The sequence below is a fragment of the Anser brachyrhynchus genome (assembly GCF_964034855.1).
Source record: "Anser brachyrhynchus genome assembly, chromosome: 21".
Lineage (NCBI taxonomy): Eukaryota > Metazoa > Chordata > Aves > Anseriformes > Anatidae > Anser > Anser brachyrhynchus.
Window position 1 is genome coordinate 6,001,489 of NC_137714.1, and position 26,483 is coordinate 6,027,971.

General features: G+C 60.1%; 1 protein-coding gene and 2 long non-coding RNA genes across 4 annotated transcripts; 1 reads left to right on the plus strand and 2 right to left on the minus strand.

Annotated features, from left to right (window-relative positions):
* Window positions 1–214: 214 nt before the first annotated feature.
* Window positions 215–1,662, minus strand: HES4 (hes family bHLH transcription factor 4). Of its 2 annotated transcripts, none has more exons than XM_080564161.1 (4): window positions 1,479–1,662; window positions 1,226–1,321; window positions 1,036–1,123; window positions 215–890 (listed from the first exon to the last, which is right to left on the minus strand). In XM_080564161.1, the coding sequence occupies exons 1-4, from the start codon at window positions 1,587–1,589 to the stop codon at window positions 298–300; spliced, it is 888 nt and encodes a 295-aa protein (XP_080420287.1). In that variant the 5' UTR covers window positions 1,590–1,662; the 3' UTR covers window positions 215–297. The 2 variants fall into 2 exon arrangements, with proteins under 2 accessions (XP_080420287.1, XP_080420286.1); XM_080564160.1 differs by having other exon boundaries at window positions 1,413–1,662.
* Window positions 1,663–2,110: 448 nt separating this feature from the next.
* LOC308181315 lies at window positions 2,111–11,599 on the plus strand. Its single transcript, XR_013941412.1, has 2 exons — window positions 2,111–2,695; window positions 2,736–11,599. It is a non-coding gene; the product is annotated as an uncharacterized lncRNA (long non-coding RNA).
* Window positions 3,524–26,314, minus strand: LOC308181316. The gene is made up of 2 exons (XR_013941413.1): window positions 24,944–26,314; window positions 3,524–16,631 (listed from the first exon to the last, which is right to left on the minus strand). It is a non-coding gene; the product is annotated as an uncharacterized lncRNA (long non-coding RNA).
* Between the last annotated feature and the right edge of the window lie 169 nt (window positions 26,315–26,483).

The window sequence follows — 26,483 nt, forward strand, 5'->3', positions numbered from 1 at the left end:
CAACTTTGGCATTATACTTTTTGAATATTTGTTACAAAACTATTTCTCATTTATTTCTTTTTCTTAAAAAAAGTATCTCAAATAAAGGCATTTCAAAGGAGTAAAAATACAAGTCGAGATCCCAACCTCTGAAAATAATAAATAGCACGTTCATATCGAGGTCCTTTTTTTTTTCCTTTTAAATCCTCCATTCTGCGTTTTTTTTTTTTTAAAAAAAAAAAAAAGAAAAACCCGACCATAACAGGGCTCCTTACAACGGAGCCAAGCAGAGTTTCGTGCCTTTTTGCTCTGGGCAAGTCACCAAGGCCTCCAGACGGATTCGCTGCGCTCTGCGACGGGGCTCCCCGCCTGGGACGCCGGCACAATGCTGCCCCCAAATGATGTCAAGCCCTGCACCGGGGACGCCGACGGGGTGGCGGATGCGTTCCCCGATCCTCCTCCTCCTCCTGCAGACACAGGGACGTTGGCGTTGGCGTAGAGGGGGATCACCGGTCCGGAGCCGGGCGGGAAGGCTGGGTTGGGGATGAGGAAGGCGAATTGGCCATCGCTGGCCGGGACGAGCTGGAAACCCCCATAAACCTTGGGGGACAAGGCTTCGGCGGGGTTCATCTTGCAGGGCACGGGCACGGCTCCGGCGGCGGGCGGCAGCTGGACGTGCAGCGGCTGTGCCAGATGCGCCGGCTGCCCGGCGGGCGGCGGAGGAGGAGGCGGCGGCGGGTAGTTCATGGCCACGATCTGCCCCAAGCAAGCCGAGAGGTGGCCGAGCAGGCGGGTGCGGACGTCGGCGTTGACCCCCTCGCAGGTGGAGAGGAACCTGGTCACCTCGTTCATGCACTCGTTGAAACCAGCCCGGTATTTGCCCAGCACCGTGGGGTCGGCGCTGAGGGCGGCTGCAAAGCGAAGGGCGGCGGGTGAGCGGCTGCGGGGTGGCATGCAAGCGGCCACCCAGCCCCCCCCGAAAAAAACCCTAAAAGGGATTTTTTTTATTTTTTTCTTAAAGAGGATGATGAGAGGGATGCCGGGTTTCGTCCTTACCCGTCATCTGCGCCCGCTGCAGGTTCCGCAGGTGCTTCACCGTCATCTCCAGGATGTCCGCCTTCTCCAGCTTGGAGTGCCGCGAGCTCTGCGGGACGACAGCGGCCGTCAGCCTCCCCCCCACCTTCTTCCTCACCCCCCAGACCCCCCTCCGTTTCCCCTTCCCACCCCCAAAAACACCCCAACTCACGTCTTTTTTCAGCGCGTCCAGGATGAGCGTCTTCAGCTGCCCCAGGCTCTCGTTGATGCGCGCCCGGCGCCGCTTCTCCATGATGGGCTTGGAGGACTGCGGGGAGAGCCTCGGTTGGTCGCCGATCGCTTCCACACCCCCCCCAAATTAATTTTTGATTTAATTTCCCCCCTCCCCATGCACCGACCTCAGCACGGCCGCCGGCTCGCCGCCATCCACCTCCGCCGCGCGCCGGCCGGGCCCCGCCATTTACCTTGCGGTGCTCGCTGGCGCTCCGGGGCTTGTCCGGCGTGTGGCTGGCGGTGGCCGGCGCCCCGGCGATGGGCGAGGCGGTGGGCTTCTCCGGGCCCGCGTCTGCGGGCATGGCGCTGCGAGCGGCGGCGGCGGCACCGCGGAGCTCCGGCGGCGGCGGCGTCGGGGCCGGGAGTGGCGGCGGCCGGCTCCCCCCCTGCCTTTTATACCCGCCGCCCGCTCCCCATTCGTGGGAAACCGCCGCCGCGGCCGTTCCCACAGCGCCGCCGGCCAATGGCAGCGCGGATCGCCCCCCCCCCCCCCCCGCCGCCCCGCAGCCCGCGCCGCGATTGGCGGGCCGGGGCGTCACGCGCGCGGGCGCGCGCGCGCGGCCCGCCCCCTCGCTCGCGCGCCCCGCGCCTCACCCCGCCCGTCGGCGGGAGGCCGCCCGGCGCGCGCGGGGCCACGCGGGGACGGCGGCGGCGGGCGGCGGGCGGCCAATCGGCGGAGGGCGGGCGGCGGCGCCGGCGCCGATTGGCTGGCGGGGAGCCCGGCCGTCAATCAAGCGGGCGGCGCTCGGCCCCGCCCTCGGCCGCCCGGCGCCTGGAGCACGTGCCGCCGCGCGCCCGGCGGCCCGCGGGGGGAGGCCGCGCCCACTGGGGCGCGCGCCGGGCGCCGTGCGGAGAGCGGCGGGAGGCGTGCGGCGTGCAAGGGGCGCCGCGGGAGGGGCAGCGAGCAGCGTGCAAGGGTAACGGGCACCGTGCAATGGGTAACGAGCTATGTGCAAGGGTAACGGGCACCGTGCAATGGGTAATGGGCACTGTGCAAGGGTAACGAGCACCGTGCAATGGGTAACGAGCTATGTGCAAGGGTAACAGGCACCGTGCAATGGGTAATTGGCACTGTGCAAGGGTAACAAGCACCGTGCAATGGGTAACGAGCAATGTGCAAGGGTAACGGGCACCGTGCAAGGGTAACGGGCACCGTGCAATGGGTAACGGGCACCGTGCAAGGGTAACGAGCACCGTGCAAGGGGTAACGGGCACCGTGCAAGGGTAACGAGCACCGTGCAATGGGTAATGGGCACTGTGCAAGGGTAACGAGCAACGTGCAGGGGTAACGAGCAACGTGCAAGGGTAACGGGCACCGTGCAATGGGTAATGGGCACTGTGCAAGGGTAACGAGCAACGTGCAATGGGTAACGGGCACCGTGCAATGGGTAATGAGCACCGTGCAAGGGTAACGAGCAACGTGCAATGGGTAATGGGCACTGTGCAAGGGTAATGAGCACCGTGCACTGTGCAATAGGTAAAGAGCACCATGGAAGGGGTAACGAGCACTGTGCAATGGGTAATGGGCACTGTGCAATAGGTAAAGAGCACCATGCAATGTGCAATGGGCAACGAGCTCCGTAAAATGGGTAAAGAGCACCATGCACCATGCAAGGGGTAACGAGCACTGGGCATTGGGGACCCGCAGGTGCTTTTACTGCCACTTGCATAATTTTTTATGCCAGTTCCGTATTTTTTTATACCAGTTTCATGCTTTTCTTATGCAGTTTCCACCCCTTTTTATACCATTTTCATCCATTTTTATGTCAGTTCCATCCCTTTTCTATGCCCTTTCCATCCCGTTTTTATGCCATTTCCATCCCTTTTTTTGCCAGTTCCATCCTTTTTCCTGCCACTTCCATCCTTTTTTATACCAATTCCATCCTTTTTTATGCCAGTTCCGTCCCTTCTTTACACTGTTTCTGTCCCTTTTTATACCATTTCCATCCCTTTTTTATGCCTCTTCCATCCCTTTTTACACCATTTCCATCCCCCTTTTATAGCACTTCCACCCCCTGTTTATACCACTTCCATCCTTTCTCCTACCACTTCCGTCCTTTTTATACCAGTTCTATCCCTTTTTTATGCCAGTTCCATCCCTTTTTATACCATTTCCATCCATTTTTTACGCCAGTTCCACCTCCCTTTTTATACCAGTCCCATCCTTTTTATGCCACTTCCATCCCATTTTATACCAATTCCATCCCTTTTTACACCATTTCCGTCCCTTTTAATACCATCCCCTTTTATGCCAGTTCCGTCCCTTTTTATACCGTTTCCATCCCTTTTTTATGCCACTTCCATCCCTTTTCCTACCACTTCCATCCCTTTCCTACCAGCCCCATCCTTTTTTGCACCAGCTCCATCCCCTTTCCCACCTGTTCCACGCAGGGGCAGCAGCATCGCCTGCTCTCACGTGAAACCACGCAAAAACTCCTGGAAACATTTCGCTTCTCGCTGCCCATCCTCCCGCAGACAGCAAAGCTGCAGGGGGACCCATTTATTTCGGGCTTCTCCATCCAAGGTGCGTGCAACCACAGCTCCTGGCTGAGTTTTGGGGTTGGGTTTGTGGAGGGATGGGTTTTTGGGGGGGGGGTTGTGACCCCAGCACTATTTATCTTAGTGTCCACAAATTGCAGCCTGCTCCTTTGCAAAACCAGCGCACCGAGGCGCGTGTTGGCTTGCAGAAGCAGCCTTGCAAGTCGCATTGGAAAAGCTCGGGGATCTGCTTCCTTACGAGAGCAACAAAATAGAGCACAGCCCTCTGTGCAACCTCCCTTGCTCGTGTAGGAATAGCGTGAGGAAATAACCGGTAATAAGAATAGTGCCCCTCCTTGGGCGGTTAATTCAGGGTGCATTAATGGCATGATTGCAGTGAAAAAAACAACACGAAACGAGTGGTTTTCCAGCAGAATCCACACCCAGTGCTGCAACCCCCAGGCCGGGAGTGGTGAATCCTTCGTGCGACACCTTAGGAGCATTTTTGTCTGCCCTGCCACCACGCCTTGCCTTTCTCCTCAGATTTCCAAAGTCTGGTATTTTGGAGGTATTTTCTTGCTTTGCACCACCTTTTGTTCCTACCGAAGTCAGCCTGTAGATAAAGTCGCGGTTACAAATTGGAGCCAAAGGTTGATTGCAAAAGCCTCCCGGAACGGGGAGGAAGCCGTTTGGGAGCTGGGTTCATCATCCCCTGACTATTGGGGGCAATAACGTGACCCGGCGCTGGGAGCAGCTGGGGCTGCTCCTTAATTAGGGTCCGGGGGGGGAAAGCGAGCCCCCGTCCCGTCCCTTTGCACGCCGTGCAGCGTGGTGCATGCTCCGGTGGCTTGCAGAGGGCAGGGAGCTGGGTTTTTTTTTTCCCTGCAGGTCCCATTCTGCAGCATTTTACATCCCTCTAGCGGGAGCTCAGCCTGCGTGGGGTCGGGAGCAGGCGGCTGGGGGCCAGCCCTGGCCGTATCCTGCCCGGGCGGCTGCATCCAGCTGCTCAGCACCTCCCCGAAGCCAGCCCCGGGTGGGCGCAGAGCACTTGGAGGTGTTGTTTGCAGCCAGTTCGCTGCTCCCTGCTGCTCGGGGGTTGGAGCAATGCGGAGGGGAGGGCACGGAGACCCCTCCTCGTAAAGCCTCTCGCCTCCCCAGCGCCTCTGCTCCGGCTCAGGCCTTGCACACCTTGCTTGTGCAAAACTCGTGTGCAAGGTCCGTAGGAGGTGCTGGAGAAGCAGAAAGCACGGCTGGGGATTGCAGAAATGGGAAATAAGGCAGAGGTGGTGCGTATCGTGCTCAGCACCGCTCTGGCTTGCTGCGGTTTTGCTTTCCCAGTCTGCAGCACTGGCAGCCGGCCTCGAGCGCGCACTGGGAAAGCGAAAGCCTCGAAATCATCTCGGGACGGAGAACGGGGATTTTCCTTCCTAAAGCTGGGGCGAAAAGTCCGCGGGATCCCTCCCTGGGCACGGCCTGTAGGTTTAGCCTTGATCCCTCCAAAATCCGTACACGTTGTATTAGAAAAAAAAATTAAAAAGCAGCTCAGAGGCTCTTTCCGCCCTACACACCGGCATCGTGGGGCGGGTTATTAGCCCCGATCTTCGTGTTTGGCCGGGGCAGAGGGGGACACGCCGCTCGCACCTCCCCGCTCGCTCGCAGCCCGGATGCGCGCGGGATCTCCGGCCCCCTTTGATCCCTAAACCCGACTTTATTGCAGCCCGGCTCCTCGGATCTGGAAGCACGGCTCAAAAGCTTGCAGCTGTGGGGTGGGGGGGGGGAGAAAAAGGAAAAAAAAAACCAAAGCTCATAAAAAGGCCCCCGGATGGCGGGGGGCTGAATGCAGGTTTTGTCTCCCGCTTGCAGCCCCGGCCCCGTTTGCTCGGGGCATTGTCGGGGCGGCCAGCTGGGGCTGGGGTCGGCCCCTCCGGCTCCTGTTTGCCCAGGGATCGGGCTCTAATCCTGCTGGATTTCCCCTCGATTTATCCCCGTGTGATCGTCCCCCTGTTGTACACGGCTTTGGGTAGCGGGGCGAAGGAGAAATGAAGACGTTAAGGGCTGGCGGGGCGCGAGGGGGTCCTTTGGCAGCCCCTAATGTGTAACAAATTGCAGCCTTCTGCCCCAAGCAGCCTTTTCAAACCTCGCCCGGCCTCTTTTGTCCCTCCGCAGCTCAGCCGAAATTAATTACCGGGCCTCGTAGGACTCGCCAAATCCCCCCAAACAGCCCCAAAAAAGGGAGCGGGGGGAAACCTCTGATTTGTGCCCGCCGCTCGCCGTGCGCAGCTCCCGCGCCGAGGAAAAGCTGGGGCTCTTCCAGCTCCAAGCAAGGATATTTCTAAGAAAATTAACGATTATTTTAACCATCGAGCACCGTGCATGCTGCTGTTGAGGACATCCTTTTGGGGGAAGGCAGCGGCGGGGATTTTTGCAGCCTTAGAAATGGAGATTTTTTTTCCCCGGGCCCTCTTTCACCACCAGGCAAAAATGGGTTTTAATTTCTTTTCTCGCCTCCCTTCCTCCTTCCCCGCCCTTGGAAATTTTAGCAAAAGGAAATTGCAAGCGTGCTCACAAAAACAAAAATCCTTTCTGGAGCCTTCGCCCCGGTTGCGGGAGCGCAGCGGCAGCGACACAACAGCCCAGCTGATGGAGACAGATGTTCCCTTCTCCAGCAAGTGCCAACGCTCCGCCCGAGCACGGAGATTTGCTGACTTACCCTCCGCTGGAAAACATCTTGAAAAGGCGGCGGAGATGAAAAGGGAGGGAGCGGAGCCGCGTTGTGTCCAGATTTAACACAGCCCGGCGCTCCATTCTCTGAGCCCGGCGCGGGCTGAAGAGGTCCCTTTCACCGGGTCCTGTTCATTTGTCGGCGGATAATAGGGGCTGAGCTGCGGCAATCCATGTGCAGAAAGCAGAAAATAGAGTCAATTACATCTGTATTAGGTGGCCTTGGGGAGAAAATCTCCTTACATGCCTTCCGCTGATACTGTTCTTAATTATACGGGCTGAGGAGCTGCCGACGGTAAACCCGAGCACAACACGAGCTGCTCCAAATATAGAGCCTCAAACATCTCCTGGGAAGGTAATGATGGTGACGTAGCTCTCCGACGGGACATTTAATTAGGGTTTTTGCTTTGCCCACAGTAAATATGTCAAAGCGAGGTGCTGCCTGGCCCTGCACAGCCCCAGGTGAAGCCAGGTCCGTGGGGCCGAGCCCTGTGGTGTGGCCAGGCAGGTGCAGCAGGACCGAAGGCTTGTGGGTTGGTCACATAGCCCGATGCTTTCCCAGGTCAAAAATTCAAGACTGAAGTCGCGGAGAAGTCTGGAGAGGAGGGGAAGGCAGGAAACCCTGGCAGGCAGGGGTTTCTTGGCTGCATCATGCAAGTGCGTCGTGCAAGAGACTCATGGAAATGCATTGTACAAGAGCATTGCGCAAGAGCATCGTGCAAGAGAATCATCCAAGTGCATTGTACAAGAGCATCGTGCAAGAGCATCGTGCAAGAGAATCATCCAAGTGCATTGTACAAGAGCATCGTGCAAGCGCATTGTGCAAATGCATCGTGCAAGCACATCTTGCAAGTGCATCGTGCAAGAGCATCGTGCAAGTGTGTTGACTTCCATGCATCAGTGCACCATTGCTTAGGGCTGGTGGTTTTATGGCTCTGAGCCGCGTCAGAAGCTGGGTTTGTAAGGAGGTCGCTGCAAAACCTCGGTGCCTCTGCGTCGCCTGGTCCCCGAGGGGCAGCTCGGAGCGGGTGGCGATGGAGCACGGACACGGGGCCTGCGCCGCTTCCCACCAGAGCTACCCTAAGGGACCTAGGAACATAAATGATATGCGTTAGGGCTTCCTATTCCTCCACATTTTATGCAGAGAAGGTGAATTTCCTGGGCCTGTGCCATCCCACCAGCCAGGACAATTACCCATGCTATTCCGTGGCCCCTCTCATTTTGGTTTCCCTTAATCTCATTAAGTGTCTGTTCCCATACCTGGGGAAACAACGACACCGCCACCAACAAAAAGCCATCGATTACATTGGCTTTGCCTTTGCAAAGATTTGTCATTTTGCCATCTGTAGGCAAGCGTGCCCGGCGACAATGGGTTTTGTTTGACTTCGCTGGTAAAAAGGTGCCCGGTTTTCCTCCGGGGCTGTCCCCGGCCTGCTCTCCCCCCGCCTCGCTCCTTTCAGCGGGGCTGTTGATGAGCTTGGCCTAATCAGATTAACTCGGCCCAGACACAGCAGTGGCAGTTTATTCTCTTTTAAAAGGACTCCACGGTTTCCTACAAACTTTTTTGTAAACTCTTCATCTCCGGCTAAACTCTTTTGTAAGCTGTATCCAATGGACTCTTTGAGAGACCCACGCTCCCGGTCAATGAAGACCTGTTAGAATGGGTCACTAATCCAAAAGAGCGCAGAAATGCCTTTAAAGCCGTGCGCTGAGGCATTGGGAGCCCTGACCAGCACCCGCGGGAAGGGCGGGTCGAATTCCCGAAGAGCCGGAACGTTTCATTCGATTGCTAAAATCAATATTTGGGGGGAAAAAATAATAATAAAAAAAAATCTAGTTTGTTTACAAGGCTGACGAAATAAGGTGGGTGGGAAATAATAGGGCTCCGGGTGCCGGGACACGCTTTGGGGGCTGCTCCGAGCCCAGCCCACCCTCACCCTCCAACAAACCCACCAGGAGCTCGGGGCTGGCAGGAATCAAAGCGGCGTTCCCGTGATGGGTTTTTGTGGTGCTGGGCAGCATTTGGGCTGCTTCTCTTTTGGGGGAAAAAAAAAAAATCCCCTTGGGACCTTCACGTGGTGCTCCTCTGGTCTGGGTGGGATGCTCCCCTGCCCCTCCGTGGGGCTCGTTATTATGTAAAGCTTTCCGATGCACCGTGGCTGGGAAAAAAATAATTTCTCTGCTTGTTTCTTACGCACTGCATAGGAATTTCAAATTTCTGTTAATGCAGAAGTAGCATTGCTTGCTTTTCGGTGAGGATTTTGTCAACCTGCCCATCTTCCCAGGTGTCCCGACAAGCGCAGGAGCGCAGCATCCTGCAAGGAGAGGAAGAGGAGGTGGAGGAGGGAGCCCTGGATCGGGCTCAGCAGGGTCTGGGTTGGCAGGGAGCTTGGTGGGAAGCCCTGCAGGAGGGGACAGAAGGGGAAAAGCAGCCTGTGCCCAGACCCAAGCACTCCTACTCCCAAAATCGAGCCGCGGAGGCACGATTTTGGCTCCCAGCGAGCCTCCCTGCGGCCCCGCACCACCAGCTAAAGCAGCTCCCAAAAAACGCCCCGTTGTCTTCCAGCAGTAAGACTGTGATTTTTTGCGGTAGCAGCTTTATAGCAAAAATTGCATGGGATGGCAAAAAAAAACAGTCTTAATCAGATAGGAGGGACAGGACCCCCGTCCTGGCACACCTCGGGGCACGTTTCCTAAAATCCCAGCACCACCCAGGCTGGAAGGGACCTTCAGGATCATCAGGCGCAGCGATTGCTTCCCTAGGAGCTGCAGAGGGGACGTCCCATCTCCAGACATTTTGCATGAAGCTTTTTCTCCCCGTACTTTGAACCGGGAGGCTCCAAACTCCCTCGGAGCAGGCGAGCCGCGAGCCCTCGCTCTGGTTCCCACCAGTTGTTCTTGCTGAAGATGTTATCGCTGGATGAAAGGCTGCTTGAAAAGGAGATGAGAAAAAAAAATGATGCTAGGACTTCGATTTCTGAAGGAAGGAGAACTCCAGTGAATGATTCTCGTGCCTGCACCTGAATGAACTGGTTGAGGTGGGAGGAAGGAAAATGGACGGGCAGCCCAGGTCCTGGGGAGGCTTTCCCAAGGACAATTTTTTTCCAGCTTGCATGGACAACGCGGAACCATCTCTGAGCTGGTGATGGGGCGGGAAAGAGCACGGTGCTCCAGTGCCGACCCATGAAAGCCAGTCTGAGTGCTTGTAGGAGAACACTGACCCCTGAAAGCTGGTCTGAGGTTTGCCAAGTGCCCGTAGGAGAAGATTTTCAGCAGGAAGCATCCATGGCCACTTCTTGCCCCCAGACCCTACGTGCGTGGCGCGGGGCTGCCGTGCCCCCTGCTCCCCGTGCCTTCGTGCCACCAGCTCCTCCGTCGGCTCCTGCAGAGCACGCCGAGGTTTTCCTGCTTGCCCGCGCCGCCTGCCCCGAGCGATCCGTCCGTGCGGGTTCCTCTGCCCTTCTCGTGCCGCGTCCCCGCCGGCGTGCCCGCGCTGGGTGAGCGGGGAGGCGGCTCCCGGATTTGCATCCCCGAGATGAAAGGGCTGGCAGAGCGGCTGCCCGGCCTGTTCGCTCTCCTTTATCACCCTTTATGACAATCGGGTGCAAGTGATGAAAGGGGAACTGCTTAGCCCGATGGGGGCCCTTAAATGACCTTCTTCATCCTCCCCAACCCCCGGAGCTGTGCCCAGCACCGTGGGCTCAGGACAGGGGCAAACCCCTCAACGGGGGCTGTATCCATAGGGCAGGGGTCCCACCGGCACCCCTCATCCTTCTGCTCCATCCATCCCTCCTCTGCCCCCTCTCCGCTCACCTGAGCTGCTTCTTACCCCGCAGTTTTTTCAGGGATCATTTTATTTAACAAGGGGTGTGTGGGGGGGGGAAGGAAATGAAAGGAGAGCGGGTGCCAGGCTGGCTCGGGAGAATCCGGTTTGGTGCCGACCTTATTATCTGCTAATTGGGATCTTAACAAAGATTGTCCTGTCACATGCAGGTGGCCGGTGACAACGTGTCTGTGACTGAAGAGCAAGTCCTGACATAAGGAGAGTCAGGGCGCTTGCTGGGAGCCAGCAATCCCTGTCTGATCTCCCGTGCGCCCGTCTGGCGCTCCGTGAATAATTAATAAATTAATGATACACCTCAGTGCTGCACGCGAAACGCGGCGGCAGCTTGAGCTGAAACCTGCTGCCTTGCAGAAACCTCCCCGTGCGCTCGGCTGTGGGCAAATCCCTTGGGTTTTTTTGGGGGGGAGAAGCTGTCCGCGGAGCTGCGGCGTGGCACCAGGGCGCACGGGACCCTGCCCGAGGATGGGCTTTGCAGGGGAAATGCCTGGCTTTGCAGTCCGATGGGAATGCTGGTCTAACAGCGGCCAAATCTGCGCTGGAGCCTTTCTAGCAGGGGGTTAGGAACTGTACTGGAAAATTATTGCGTGGCAAAGAGGGAGCCCTCGGTTAGGGCTCACGTGGCAGGAGGGAGATGCTGCGCTCAGCCCGCGTGGGCAGCCCCGTCCCAGCAATTTTGGGGATGCTGAAATCCGGGACGGCCCCCGTGCCCGGTGGATGTTTGCAGAGCGCCCGCTGGGCAAACCACAGGAGCTGGACGGAAAACACAAGCTGGGCACGTGGGGAGAAGGCGGCCGACCTCCCGAAGGCAGCTCCGTGCCCTCCGGGTTCGCTCCGGGCATCGCCTTCCCCGCGGGAGCGGGCACCCGGCACGGAAAATTGCAGCTTGGGAGCTTCAAGTCTGGCAGAGCTGCAAGCAGAAAAACCTGAGGTCTGGTAGCAGGACGCTTCCAGCCAGCCCTACAGCAGGCAGCATGCCCGGGACCCTGCGGGGATGCTCGTCCTTGGAAACCCACCCCGAGCAAAGGGAGCCCCCAGGGCTCGCTCCCACCAGGCAGCCCTGCTGCAGCCAGGCACGGGGCGCGTGTGCCCGGAGGTCTTCGCCCAGGAGAAATCCTCCTTCCCTTCCCGACGTGCCAGGCATGCAAACACGCCGTTCCCCCCCCCCCCGCCCCGGTTCCCCGCAGCAGCCTGCTGCATCGCAGGGGGAAAAAGGTTTAATGAAAAATTTAAAGGCCGGCGTCTTAAAATAAATTCCAATCCTGGCTGAAATTTCACAGCGGCTGCTAAATGTCTCTCGCTCTAGGACTTGTGTGCGGGAAGCGAAACAATTGCTGAATCCGAGAGGAAAACAAAAAATTATAAAAAAAAAAAAAGAAAAAAAAGAAGGGGGGGGCCTTGTTCCCTTGCTGGGCTGGTGAGACAGGCAGCCAGCTCCACCGGAGGGGTGGGAGGTGATGGATGTAATTAAAAGCCCAGGGGGAGGGAGGAGGGCGAGAGGGAAGAACAATAAATGGAGGCAGCTTATCTCGCGGCTGAAAGCTGATCTTCCCGGACACGTAGCATATGGTATTTTCAATAATGGATAAACAGTTTAAAGGGGGGGACCTGCAAACGCCGGCTTTTAATGAGCTAGCAGCGGGGCTGTGCGCTGGGTGCCCCCAGCTCACCTTTTATCTTGCTCCGGGGGTCCCCCCCCCGAGCGGCGGCCGGCCGGGCTCCCGCGGGGCTGCGTGGCCCCGGCGCGCACCGCGTCGTGTCCCAGCTGCCACGGCCGTGGGGTCGAGGGGCTGAAAATAATTCCCCGGGGCTGGAGGGCGGCCAGGAGACTTGCCTTGCTTTCTCTCAAACTGCTGCGGGGTTTTTAATTACCAGCACGGGTCGGGACCCTTGGGTTTAGCAGCGTTTCGTCTCCGGGACAGCCTCGCTGGCTCTGAGCTGTGCCCGTCCCGCAGGTGCCGCCTCGAGCAAACACGCGGAGGCTGCAAATCCCGCGAGCAGGCTCGAGGCTTCGGCTCGAGGCTCGGGGTTTGGGGTTTTTTTTTGCTTTTTGGGTACCCGGAGGAGATGCTCGGGTGCTCCGAGGCTGCCCCTGGAAGCTGCACGATGCGCTCCGGTTGTCACCGTGGCCAAAGACGCGTGGGTGCAAGGAAGCTCTCGTCCCCGAAAATAAGTTGCACGTGGAAATCAAGTCCTAGAACCCGGTGCCTGGGCCTCGGGGGATGCTGGGTGGCTGTACCTGCACCTCCGGCGCTGGCGGCACTTTTCGGGAGGGTTAAAGTGACTCCAGTTCTGTGGCTAAGCCCGCAGCTGGCGTTAATCTGTGCACATCCTTCGAAGCTCTGGCACTTTACATCGGCTCAGGCCGCACGCAGCCCCGCTCCCCTTTCACACTGTAATCCCTGCACGTGCTTAGTCCTGGAATTACCTTAATCCTTTGGCTGCCTCCAGTGCCCACCACCAGCCCCTCTCTCATCCACGTCGGCCTAAACCTCATGTTTCTGCTGGCCCGTGGCTGAGCTGAGAGGAGCCAAAGCATTTTAAAAGTCTCCTGCCCCATTTCCCCAAGCTGCTGAGCTTTTCCCACAGCATTTCCCAGAGCCTGCAGAGCCTCCGAGCCCCAAATTTCTCCTGGCACGCTTTCCTCGCCTTGGCTTCAGACCCTTCCCATCTCCCAGCCCTGGGAGCCGGGGGCATTTTTTTTTTTTTTTAAATTCGCCGAAAATATACATGTGTTTTGGGAGCCATCTCCTTTTGTACCAGCTCATTAGGGGAAATAAATGGCCCCTGACCATCTGTCATCTCCGGGCAGGTACCTGGCAGAGAGGGGTGGGAAACGGCGCGGAGGATCCTTAATCCGCTCAGGCTGCGGCGAAGTGAGCGGTGCTTCCCACAGCATAATTACAGCAGTCCTGCTGCAAAGTGACAGACCTAGTGAGCGGAAATAGATGAATGTAATTAAAAGCCCAGGGAGAGAGCGACGGAGACGGGGGGCGCGCAGAAGAGCAGCGGAGGGAGGGAGCGGGGCGGCGGGCGAGGAACCGAGCCCAGGAGGCGGCTTGTCCTCGGGATAGGGACCATATGCTGGTTTCATTAGCCAAGAAAAAGGGTAAAAGTTTATTAGTGATTAATTCCCGTCCTTTCCTTCCGTCTAATTGCATTTTTTTTTCCCTGTTTAATTTAATGGATTTAAAGCCTGAAGGACAAGTGCATCCCTCCAGCCCGCCCTGGCATGCAGCCCCTGCGGGATTTGCACCCGGACCTGGGGCTTTGCTTCTCCCCCTGCACTGCCCCACATCATTCCTCTCCTCCGACAGCCCCGGCAGCAGCAAGCCCAGCTCTCGAGGGCTCTTCCAAAGCCAAAATTCGCTTTTGCCATCAAAACCCTGCAGGGACACCAAAGGAGGGGAGCTGGTGGCGACTGCTGGCTGCAAATCCAAGGCAAGATCGAAAAAGTCGTCTCATTTTGCTGGGTGCTGGAGAGACAAAACCCAAGCATCCCCCGTGCTGGGGTCCTGCCCAAGCTCCTGGGGCTGGCACACAAAGCCCCGGGGTGCTGAGCGCCCCCGGAGGCTTGGTTTGTGCTGAGCTGGGACGCGCTCGGTGCTTGCACGGTGCTCGCACGCCCGTGCTCTAAAGCAGCCGGCTGAAGCACCGTAGTTGTATCGATCAGGAACGTTTTCCCTCTCCTTCCCTCTTTCAAACGCCCTTTTTTTCTTCCTGCCCTCCCTTTGATGTCTTTTAATTACCTTCCCCCTCCTCCGCACCCCCCTTTTAAAGGACTGGGAGAGGTGGGCGAGGTTCATTTATTGGCCTGGCCAGGGACCGAGGCTGGGCCTTGAGCAGGCTCGGGGTGAGCTGCCTGCAATAACCGGGGCTGGGGGCGGCTCTCGGGGGGGGCTGAGAACCCCCCAATTGCTCCGAGCATCCCTTGTGCCCGCTGGGGCTCCCCAGAGGAGGATGCCCTGCGCCATAAACCCGCTGCCACCGAGGGCACGGCTCCCACACCACCCCTTAATCCCCCCCCCGGGCACATTTCGTGCTGGGGGAAGGATGCTCGCGGGGAGGGAGCCGATGGATCCCCTCCTTGAGGCCGTCCCCACCTCCAGGTGCTCGGGGACGGGGGCCAGGAGCAGCAGTTTTGTCCCTCCCCGAGCATCGCCCTCTCTGCGGAGAGCCGCTGGCTCCCCATCCCCCCTTCGCCCACCCTCCCCTCGCCCCGGGACGGATGGGAAATTTGAGGAATGCTCAGATTTTACTCATTAGCCCAACCTCCCGCTGGCCCCGGTTTAAAACAACCTGCGGGGGCTTCCCTTGATCGGTGATGTATGAGTGGCAGCCGCGGGGTAAGGCAGACATCGAGCCTGGCTGGAGTCGGCCTGCCTCCCGTTCCGCCGTTAACTCGTCTGCTGTGACTGGACATAATTTAGCCTAATTGCCTTCATGTGGCTTGCTTTCATCGTGGCCACAGCCCGCTCTAGCCGGCGGCTAACGAGGACGTTTCGATGGCTCTCGGTCGAGCCCGTCCCTGCTTCTTCCTCCCTTCGTTTCCCAGGGCAGGGCTGGCGGCGGCTCCGAAGGGGAAGGGGGGATGCTCGGGGGCGAGCTGGGCTGAGAGGGGCACGGGGGTGGTGGTTGCCTCTGGTGGAGACCCCACAGCCGACCCCAAAGACCCCCCCCCCGGGGGCCAGGAGGATCCCGGGGAGCGGGTCCTGGCTCGCTGAGACCCTCCGGGACCCGCAGCCTTCACGCCCCTCCGCACCCCACATCATTCCCCATCCTACCCCAGCCCCCAAAATGCCAAGCACGAGGCACGCAGCTCCCATACGACCCGTCCCCAAAGCCGAAACGGGGCTGCCCTCGGGTAAAAAACCATTTTAGCCCCAACCTAACGGAAGCACGGAGAGCAGAGCTGGGTGGCTGGGGGCGACGTGAGCCGCCCCCCCTGCCCCTGGGGACCCTCACAGGCGCTCCTGCAGGGTCCCGGCGGTGGCGGCAGTGTCCCCGAGCATCCCTGGCTGCATGCACGTCCCCGGCCGTACGGGGTGACCCGGGGGATGAAGCAGGCTGGGGAAAAGCGCCACGTGCTCGGGGTGCAGGCTCCTTTCTGAGCTCCTCGAGGGCTCGTGCAGCCACCCAGCCTTCGAGCCCTCACCCTTTTGTGGGGGATATTCGGGTTTGGGGCTTTCCGTTGTCGTTGGAGGGGGGGGAAGCCGTCGCGTTGGTTTTCTTGGAAGCCCGTCCCCGGCTTTTTTTTTTGACGGGAAGAAGCTGGCGTTTCATGAAAGCCTCTCCCTCGTTATTTAATGCGAAAGCACTTCAATTAGTTTCATTTGATTTACTTTGATGCTTTTGTTCCCCGAGGTTTCCAGCGCGCGGGGCTGCTCCGTCTCTCCGGGGCAGCCCCACTTTGATCTCGGCCCCCCCCCCCGGCCGCCCCCCAACCACCCCATGGGGACGGGGGCATCGGCCCCTCGTCCCCCCCCCGCATCTGCTCCAAAACCAATATTGACTCGGGAGCCGGGCAGCCCCCCGCCAGGCTGCTTTAATCAAAGCTTTCCCCCAGCAAATGAAGTTTTTACAAGAAGGGTCTCCAGGTGCTCCGTCCGGGGAGGGGGGGGGACACAATGGTTGTCCCCGGCGGGGGCTCGCTGCTATGGCAAAGGGGGGAAGCGGAGGGGCCGGGAGCCCCAGAGCTCCCCCAGGGTTCTGCTGTAGCTACAGGAGCCAGACAGGGGTTTGGACGGCGAGCCAAAACATTTAACATTGGCCAAGTAATTAAGCAGGGGAGAGAGGCGGGGAGGGCAGGGGGAGGCTTCGGGAATCGGTTCTCGTGGGAATGCTGCGGCGGGGCCCCCCCCGTGGGGCAGGTACCCTCGGTCATCTCCATGAACCCTTCCCTCTCCGACTGGAAACGGCTCTCCAGAGCTGCCTGGCTTCTTCTGAACCCCCCCCCGGGGGGACATCCCAGATGGGTTTGGGGCCGTAGGGGCTCGCCAAAGGGATCTACAGGGGGGAGGTGGGCAATGCGCCCTCAGCGGTGCCCACGCACCCGAAGCTGTGCGAAGCAGGGCAGTGAGAGCACCTTGGGGGGGGGTCGCATCCCACTTAGCCCTCTGCCCTGCTCCTATGGGGGGTGGCACAGCCTAAAAAATCCACGGCAGGGTGCATCATCACCGCTGGGTGCATCGCCGCCGGGTGCATCGCCGCCGGGTGCATCACCACCTTGTTCCGTGACCCAGGGCGCCGCGGTGAGGTGGGATCAGACGTCCCCCAGGGCACCGAAGGGAAAGCTCAGGGCTTGCTGGAAAGGAAAAAAAAACACCAAAAAAATAAAAATCAAAACCCTACTAGCAATCTGTTCCAAACGCATCTATTCCAAACAAACAAACAGCTGGGAACAATGGGGGAGGGCAGGGAGAGGGGTTGGCTCAGGAGCCCCAGACGGAGCCGGGGGAGTGAAGGATTGTGCGCTGAAAGGCAGCATTTAGGAACAAAGCACGGCCTTCCACCACATTTCAGCTGCTTGCAGTGGGTCCCCTGCCACCGAGGTCGCTGCCCGAAGGCGGCTTTAGGTAGGGGCTGCGTGAGCAGGGGGTTGTGGTTAAAAGCTCAGCGCCTTGGTGGCAATTGGAAAACGCTACCAGGCTTCCCAGCCAGCCAAGCGCCTTTTATTCCCCCCCACCCCTTGCTCTAAAGGGAATGTAATTAGTTTAAAACCAGCAGCAGGGAGGCACGACGGCTCCTTTGCCAGGGACAAAGGCAAAATAAGTGTATCAACGCCCCGGCCAGCATATTTCGGTGTCCTGATGAGCCCAGCCGTGGGCTGGAGCCTCTCTTTTCCCCTGAGAACCGCCCCGGGCTGCGGCGCATTGTGCGCGTTTATTAACAGGCTGCCCGGTGGGGAAGGCTCGCGGGCAGCAGCACGCTCATTTTGTTCCCCGTGGTGTGCCCCGTGCTGCCCTCCGACCATCACCGGGACCCGCAGGGACCTGGGGAAGGGCCCACAGATGGGGCACGGCCGTCCCAGCGCCCCGCGGTCACCGCCTCTGCAATAACTTACAGGGATTTTGCGGCGCTGTGCCACGTTGGTTTGGCTGCGGGATGGGCTCGGGGGTAAGGATGCTGGAGGGCAGCTTTGGAGCAGGGCCGGCGGCTTCGTGTGTGGCTGCGCGAAGGTGCCGGAGCTGCTGCAGGCTTTGCAGCCTCCTGCCCTGGGCTTCTCCTGGCCAGGCTGCGCTCCCAACAGGGGCTCTCCGTAGGGTGGTGCGGGGAAAACGCAGCGCAAATAAAACCCGGAGGCGTGGGATGCTCTGTGTCGTGCTGGCAGTGGTGAAATCAGTGAGCCACTGGGTTTTTGCTGAGAAAGGAGCACATCCCGCATGCCACAGATGCAGCAGGTTCCCTGTCCCCCTCTACCCTCCCCTTGTCCTCCCCGGGTCTCCAGGAGAGCTGCGCGGGCTCCAAACCTGCAGGAGGACCTAGACGTTTGGCCACCTTGCAGCCACCTTTCGGCACGCCTGCGTGGCTGGGTTTGGGAGCGAAACCGAAAGGCTTTCCACCCCAAACCTTCATCCCTGGGATAAAACCAAGGTTTCCATCCCGCCAGCGGGGCAGGGCGCAGCCGGGGCCGTGCCTCCATCGCAGGCAGCTGGGCTCGGGATTATTTCCCCGTGGATAGGGTTCAGTGGGGCTGAAAGAGCCGCACGCCCTCCGGTAATTTGCAGCCTGGGGATGCCGGGCTGACATTTCACTGAACCCAGGGCAGCAGCAGGCAGCGCCGAGCGAGGCATCTCTCCCCTATTGTGGCTGCGGGGACGCTCGGGGCTTGGCTAATAGGGGACATTCTTTCCTCCCAGGGCTTCCTCCACCACTTTAATGCATTCAGGACCAGCCTGGGCTATTTAGACTCGTTAATGGCAGCGTTCGGGTGACCGTCTTCCCCATTTCCCCTAGCATGAATATTATCCCTATTTTGTTCTGCATTGTTCATAACCAGGGGGGACGATTAATCAGAGCAGAAAGGACTTTATTCAGCCGAAATTCCTTCTGTGGCTGCACCACTGAGAACAAATTAGCCGCTCGCACGTCGCAATTGGCCTTTTCCGTGGGCACCAGGCTTTGGGCTGAAGTCACCTTGTGGGTTCCCTGGGTGCTTAAACGCAAGTCTGCCCCCAGGTTGCAATCCCTGTCCTCGTCGCCTTGTCCTAACTGCTTTTTTTTGGTGGTAAATGGGCTCTGAGCCTGCTCCTCGCTGGTCTGCGGCGGTGCTTGTTCCTGCAAACGGCTGGGATAACGCCACGGGACTGGTGGCCCGCGTGCAGCGAAGATCTCCTGCAGGCTCCTGCGCCGGGTCCCCAGTGATTAAAAGTGGGTGCCTTGTCCCTGCGGATGCCTCGGTGATGCTGAAAGCTGTGAATGTCCTAACCATGCTCCTCCCCACGAAACAGTGACCCACAGCCACCGCTTCCCACCAGCTCCCCGCTGCAAACCACCTCCCAGCTGGAGGAGATGCTCCAAAGCCTCCTCGCTTTATTCTGCAGCCCACCTGCAACCTGCAGACCCTGCAGCACGGTTATAAAGTAAAACACAGCCATAAAATAAATCCAGAAAGCCTGTGAGGTCTGGGCACGTCCGAAGAGCCTGCTGCTGCTGAGGAGCGTGGCTGTCCCTCCCTGCTGACGGGCTTTGGGAAGCCTCTGCAAGCGTGCAGGAGACGTCTTGAAACAAAACCAGAATATTTTAGGGAGGATCAGGCAGAAAGCTGAGCGATGCCCGGGGGTGCTGAGCCACCATGGGAGGGGCAGGAGTGGTAGAAGGGCAGGGGCAGCCCTCGCTGGGTCCGTGCTGCTCCCGGGGCAGCTGCACGAGGTCTGGGGAGGTTTTGCATCGCGTCCCTCTGCTTGCTGGCGGCAGGACTGGGGCTGTGCGGGAGCACGGCGCTCCCAGCCCGCGGTGGCCGGATCAGCCGAGGTCACCAGAAGCAGCTGCTGCCGCCGCCTGACATCTGGTTTCAGGGTGCTCACACGGAGAGACCTCGCCTTGTGCTGGTCAGGCAGAATAAATGCAGCCTGCAGCCCGCTTGGCTTTGTCAGCAGGGCTGGAAAGGAGCCCGGGGACTGGACGTGGCCTCGAGGACGGGGTCCTGGGAGGTGCTCCCGCGGCGGAGCAGCAGCGCTTCATTGGGAACGGGTCTGTGACGAGTTCATTCCCCTTCCCCTTCCCTTTCCCGTCCCCTTCCCCTCCCCTTCGCAGCCGTGTTGCTCACCACGAGCTCCCTGCAGACCGGCAGTCCCCAGCTGCCGTCCCCGCTCCTGCACATCTGCGCCGCACTCCCCGCTCCCGACGCCTGCCCCGGGCCGCCAGATGCAGAACCGAGCCCTCCCCAATCTGCTTCGCGTTTCCCCGGTTTTTATCAGGCACGGACGCTTTGAGGTTTTTACAGACTCCTTTCCTGATGGCATCCGTGGCGGTTCGGGGCCGCAGAGCTTCTTTCCCCCCCCTGGCAGTGGGGGCTTTTTCCAGCCGTGTTTTCCCAGAAGGCGGCCCAGGACCCACCACGGCCCCATCCTGCTGGTGCAGCATCTCCTCTGTCGGCGCGGCCGCTCGGCGGCTCCGGGAGGACCATTTCTGCTGCCTGCAGCAGGATCCGGCCCCACGCCGGAGCCGTCTAGCCCCGTGCCCTGTCTCTGGCTATCGATGAGGCTGCCGAGACGTCTCAGCGGAGCAGTAAATGAGCTGCTTGTGCTCAACGGGGGGGAGCTGAGCTCTGCCCTTCGGGCTCTGCGCCCTCCACGCCGATGCAGTGCCCCCAGGCTGCACATCCCGAGGTCCCCGGGGACACCGAGCTCCCGGGGACACCGTGCCCTGCCCGCGGCGCTGATTTGGCCGCTGGGGCTGAGGATGAGGGCAGCGGTCACCTCCAGGTTCATTTTCCCCGAGGACAATGAGCTCGGGATGCTCCGCCAGGCTCCATCCCCGTGCCGCGGATGCGCTGCGGCAGGCACGAAGCAAGGAAGGAGTGATTCAGGTGCTGAGCCACGAGGGCTCGGCAGGTTTTGGTGGCGAGCAGGATGTGTCCCTGCCTGCCAGCTGCCGTGTCGGTGAGCCCTGGCAAGCCCCAGCTGACCCAGCCGGGACGAGGAGCTGCGCCCTTCCTGCTGGAGACCCAAGGGGTCCCATGGGAGAACCTCACGGGGTTTGGCTTCCACAGCAGCATCTCGCAGAGGGTGCTTCAGGAGGGATGGACGGGGCAAGGGCGATCCCAACACGGCAGCCTGGGGCATGCAGAGTGTGGGGCTGGGGGTGCAGAGCAGGGCCATGGGGCCGGGCTCCACGCCTGGGCTCCCGCAAGGACGCTTCTCTCCACCAGAAATGCATTAGGAAGGAATTGAGTTTGGCTGGCAGCCGTTCCCCAGATCGATGAGATGAAATTTGATAAGGGGAAGAGCAGGAACGTGCTCAGCACATGTGAAAATAAATAAATAAATAACTAAATAAAAATATCCTCAGATCTCGCCCTGTGGGAAACGGGGCAGGAGGGCTGGGGCTGTGAGCACCAGCCTTCCTGGAAGGCTTTTCTTGCTGATGTCTGCCCGGGGAATCCCAGGGGGGGGGGGGGACGCATCTCAGGAGCCAGGCAGATGGACAGAAGGGCAGCGGAGGCTGGTGCCGGCACTGCCCCTTTGTGAGCAGGTGCAGGAAAACCCCGTTTCCCAGAAAATCTGGCCCTGCACCCGGCCTGGCCCGCTTCCAGGCTGCTTGGCTCGTTGTAGGTGGCGGTGCCCGGGAGGGGGATCCCAGCCGGGGGGCTCCGTGCTGTCCCCGGAGCAGGGATCTCTGCGTGCCCCGAGCACACAAACCCAGCCTGGGAGGCAGGCGAAGGGCAGCCACGGGTCAAACGCATCGACCCCTTCAAACGGCGGCACCGGGGTGTTGGAAATGACGCGTAGGAGAGGCGCTGAGACCCTCCGAGACGCCCCGGGGGGCTGTGAATGCGTTGCGGAGCTGTTCAGCCTTCCCCGGGTGACAAATGTCACGCGGGGACACGCGCAGCCTCCCCGCCTCTGCTGCACGAGCGGAAAGAGGGAGGCGGCCGTGCGATCCCCGCGGCGCCTGCACTGCGGTCTGAAGGACGGGAGCGTGTCGGCAGCGATTGCCAAACGCCTCCGTCAGGCAGCCGCGCTCCCCTCGGCGGCGCACGGCGGCCGCGATAAATAAATGACATCGCCTCGTTTCCTGAAACGGGGGCAACCAGGGCCGGAACGCGCGGCAGGGAGCGTGCCCTCCTCCCGACGCGCCCCGTGAGTCACCGCGGCTCCCCCGGGGTATCAAGATCTGGAAGGCACCCAAGGCTGCAATCGAGCGCATCGGGGCCCGGCGGAGATAACGCGGCGCTATCGGGCTCCATCCAGCTGCTGAGTCAGCCCAGCGCGCCCTCCCCGCCTGGCAGGCAACCAGGGATGGAGCTGCTGGTGGTGAGACTGGGTTCAGGGCTCTTTGCAGAGCTGTGCAGGAGCCCCGGGGGCTGAGCATCCCCAGGATCTGAGCATCCCTCGGGGCTGAGCATCCCCAGGGTCTCAGCATCCCTGGGGGCTGAGCGTCACCGGGATCTGAGCAGCCCTGGGGGCTGAGCATCTCCAGCATCGCAGCAGCCCTGGGGGCTGAGCATCCCCGGGGGCTGAGCATCGCCAGCATCTCAGCAGCCCTGCAGGATGAGCATCCTCAGCATCTCAGAGCATCCCCAGCATCTGAGCATCCCTGGCATCTGAGCATCCCCATCTGTTCCGCAAAGCCACGCCGAGCACCCGCATGGAGCACAGCATCCAGGAGAATCCTGCTTAATTTCCAGGAGCATCCTGCTTAAATTCCAGAAGCATTGGGCTTAAAATTTCCAGGAGCATCCTGCTTAATTTCCAGGAGCGTCCTGCTTAAATTCCAGAAGCATTGGGCTTAAAATTTCCAGGAGCATCCTGCTCAGTTTCCCCGCAGAGGTGCAGAGGGGCCGTGGCCGTGCAGCCCTGTGAAGGGTGAGGGTGGACGGGTTGCTTTGGCCGCCAGCCGCGGGCTGTGAGGCAGAGCTGCAAATTCAGGGGCGGGTCCCAAGGGGCTGTGCCGTGGCGTCACCCTGCAGAGGCACCCTTGGGTGGTCACAGCTTCTCCAAGGAGCTCCCAGATCAATGCAGGATCTCCTGCCCTGGGCAGCTCCATGCTCCATCACCCCTGCGTCAATCAGGCGCGGCTCCATCCCAGCCGGCCCTTTCAGCTAGCCAACCTCTAATAAAAACCACCAGGGGAGCGTTTCCCTCTCCCTCTCTTCTCTCCAAAGGCCAGCCATGGCCCTGGCACCGTCTCCTGGCTGCTGCACCCCAGTTCCTCGGCTACTGGCAGGGATCACCCCGGGAATATCCCAGAGAGGGAGAAGGGAGAGCTCGGCGTGGTGATAACACAGGTGGGAGAGCTCTGAAAAAGCTGCTGGAGCCTCTGGGTGCTTTCCCATGGTTCGTGTCTCCATCTACATTACCGCCCTGTTTGTGTTACAGTTTATTATCGGGGACGTGCTCGCATGTTCCCATGTCCTAGAGTTTCAAAATCTCTCTTTGACTGTAATTTAGGGACCGCAACCAGCTGTGGTTTGGAGCTGAGGCAGGTCTGGGAGAGGCAGGATTTTTGCAGAGCCCAAACTTAGCTTTACAGCTCCGCTTGCTTCCTACTCAGCTTTCAAACCTCCGCAGGTTCTTCCCCACCAAGCTTTGCTCCGCGTCTCGCTTGTAGAGCTGTCACATTTCACTCGCTTTAGCAACGAAACGAGAGACAGACCTGAGCGAGCAAACCCTGGGCCAGCATCTTTGCAGCATCTCTGCAGCTGGATCCATTAACTCGGGACTGGAGGGTGGAAATTCCCAGCATGTTCAGTGCACATGAGCCACACACTTCAGTGGAGAGGGGGGAAAAAAAATAAAAAAAAATAAAAAATCCCAGCCAAAGAAACCAGTGGGAAAAGCACACGGGATGGTGAGAGGAGCCGGGGACTTAGGGCTGCTCATTCCAGGGGATCCCAGCCAGCACCTGCACGTCGTTCGTCTTCTTTTATTGCCCTTTCTCAGCTTCTTGCAGGGTTTTAGTGCAAAGCCTGATACCCCCTTTGGATAAAAAGACATTCTCCAGGCCTTCCCATGTGCTCGGGAATGCGGGGCTGCAGCCAGAGGAATCGGCAGAGCAAGAATTTGGGAGCAGGGCTGGGATGGAAGCGTTTTTTTTTTGGTATTTTTTTGCCATCAGAAGCAAAACCTGGGCCACCAGGTCCTGACCCAGCTTTTCCAGCAGCTGTGCCTGTGGTGCCATTCGGGGCAGTTTAGGTTAAAATCCCAGATGTTTCGGTCCTTCCAGGCCTCACCGTGAGTTTGGGAAAGGTTGGTGCCGGGATAGCCTGGCCCAAAACCTCTTTTCCCATCGCCCAGCGTGGCCACCCTGGCACCCGGTGCCCTGTGCCACCAACCCCGTGGCGTTGCCCTGTGCTGTGCAGGATGGTGCTCAGCAAAACCTGCGGCTGGGGGAGGCAGGAGGAGGGGGACAGCACAACGGGGACCCTGCTCCTCGCCCCGGGCTGCCCGCAGCAGCAGGTGTGGCGGGACGTGTTCGCTCCAGGGCTAATCCCTTGTCCCTATTCTCCTCTCAGCATGGGAAGGCGAAACACCACATTTAATCCCATTTTCCAGCTCCCACCCCAGAGGGGGCCCAGGCCCAGGTGAGATTCCCCTGTGGGTTTTACCCCCTGTCCTGCTGGCGGGGGTTTTCCCGTGCACGGGACAGGAGGAACCTTCGGGGCCATGCCTGCACGGGCGCTGGGGGAGCGAGGGCGATGGCACGGCAGGGAGCACAGGGGGGAAAGGGAGATGCACAGGGGGCTCTGGGCATGCCACGTCTGTCTGTGACCTGGGCTTTCCCTCGCTGCCGTAGACCTCCAGGTGCTAAACCAGTCCCTTTGCCCTGACCAAACCCTATGGCTCGCCCTCCGTCTGGCCCTGCTCCCCAGCCCAGCAGGATGGCCGAGCCAGGAGATGGAGGAGAGAAAAAAGATGAGACCCCGTCCAGCTTCCCGAGCTCTCCCCCTCCCTGGTACCCCCCCGGAGACCCCCGAGCATCTCCCTCCAGCTCCTCCCGGTGATGTCTCAGGGAGTCTGCCCACCGACTGCTTAACATCATCCTTCAAAACGTCCCTTATCATATCCCTTATCACATCCCTCGCCACATCCCTTATCACATCCCTCGCCATCCCGGCCCCGGGGGGGCTGCAGGGGGAGCAGGGGGGGGGGGTTAACAAGCAGCCAGGCTTTTCCCGCTGAGCCCCAGCCCGCAGAGCCCCACACGGCTGTGCCGGAGGCTGAAACGTGACTCGGAGCTGGTTTGTGGTAAGTGGGTGGGATGCGAGTTTCACGACCTGGATCCAGCAGAGGCGTGGGCAGCATCGCTAGCGTGATTAATGCTTGGGGGGGAGGCAGAGAGAGCCCTAGCAATGCGCTGATAAGCGAGGGCTGGCAGAGACAAACGACGCAAACAGAAAGGACCCAACTTGTCAGTCACCACCAGAAATCCCCCCCACACACACACACACACCTCCAGGAAATGATAAATCGTGCGTGCCGCCTGCTCCCACCTCTGCCGGCTCGACCCGTGGGGTACCTGGGAGGCCGGCGTTCGCGCCGCCTGAGATTCCCAGCCTTATTTATTGCGGCTCGTAACTCAGATGAGAAAATGGAAAATATCAGGCGTCTCTCAGCCCAGCTGCCTCCCAGGCTGCCCTGCTTGCTGCTTTCGGCTCCCTCCCTCCCAGCTCCTGGCAGCCGAGAGGTGAAGTGCACGAGAATCCGGATGATCTCCAAAGCCTCACTCCCCGCGGCTCCGGAGGGCTGGGTCCTCCCAAATCCTCTCCACAGCTGCCAGCGAGAGGGTGGAGGGCAGGAAAAGGGGCCATGGATGTGCGAGGAGGGATGAGGAACATGCAGAAAGAGGAAGGGGTCTGGTTTGGAGAGGTACTGGGTTTGGAGAGGTACTCAGTGCTCAGTGCTGGCACTCAGGATTCTGCTGGGAGCTGCGCGGGTCCATCCCGAAAGCGTCTGGCAGCAGAATTAAGTGGTGTATTAGCAAGAAGTGGCCCTGCCCTTCCTATTACTGTTCATTACGGTGATGACTAGATGGCATTGCCTGCTGCAAGCCACCAACTGCTCCCAGCCCGAGCAGACCGGGACTCAGGAGCTCAGGTTCCCCCCGGGGTTTTACAGACCCGTCGGAGCCCTGCAGCGCGCGAGCGGCCCCGGTTCTGGGGTCGCCTTCCCACTCCAGGCTGCGTGTGGGAGCAGGGGACGCAACCAGCTTCTCCAGACCACAGCAGGCAGCAGTAGCAGGGGGGGGCTAGGATTAAAACCAGAGCTGCCCCAGGCCCTGGAATCGCCGCGCTGAGCTCCGTGCATGCCGGCCCACGGTCACGAAACCTTCGGGCTCTGGGTCGAGCCTCGCCGGCTCCAGGCTCTCCTCCATCCCCCGGTGGTGGGGGGGGTTTGCAGCCCCCGGGACCCGGTTCCTGCAGCTTCCCCGACCCCCCAGGCCCGGTTCCCGCAGCTTTCCCGAGCTCCGAGGCTTTTCCGCAGGGGCTGAGGCGGTGCCGAGCCTGGGCGCGCTCTGCCCTCTGCTGGCACCGCGCTGCGCCGGGCGCGCCGGGGGGACACCGGGGGGACACGGGGGGGACACCCCGGGAACAGGCGTCACTGGGGCAGAGCCACCCCACAGACCAGTCACCGGGGGCAGAGACACCCCAGGGACTGGAGGCACTGGGGGCAGAGCCACCCCAAGGACCGGGGTCACCCAGTTAGAGCCACCCCAGGGACATGGGGCACCGGGACAGAGCCACCCTAGGGACCAGGGGCACCGCGGGGCAGATGCCGCAGCTCAGGGGCAGATGTCTCCATGCCGTGCACCCCAAGCATTTGACAGATTTTTAACATTTGGGGGATAATTTGGGCTGGGCTGGGCTGGGCTGGGATGGGGATGGGGATGGGGATGGGGATGGGGATGGGGATGGGGATGGGGATGGGGATGGGGATGGGGATGGGGATGGGGATGGGAGGGGAGGGGAGGGAAGGAGAGGGGAGGGGAGGGG

Excerpts from the sequence above, each read along its gene's own strand:
- HES4 (XM_080564160.1), bottom strand. The coding sequence starts at position 1,589 with ATGCCCGCAGACGCGGGCCCGGAGAAGCCCACCGCCTCGCCCATCGCC. Across the intron at positions 1,322-1,412 it reads GAGCCGGCGGCCGTGCTGAG|TCCTCCAAGCCCATCATGGA; the intron begins GTCGGTGCATGG and ends CTCTCCCCGCAG. Across the intron at positions 891-1,035 it reads GCAGCGGGCGCAGATGACGG|CCGCCCTCAGCGCCGACCCC; the intron begins GTAAGGACGAAA and ends TTCGCTTTGCAG.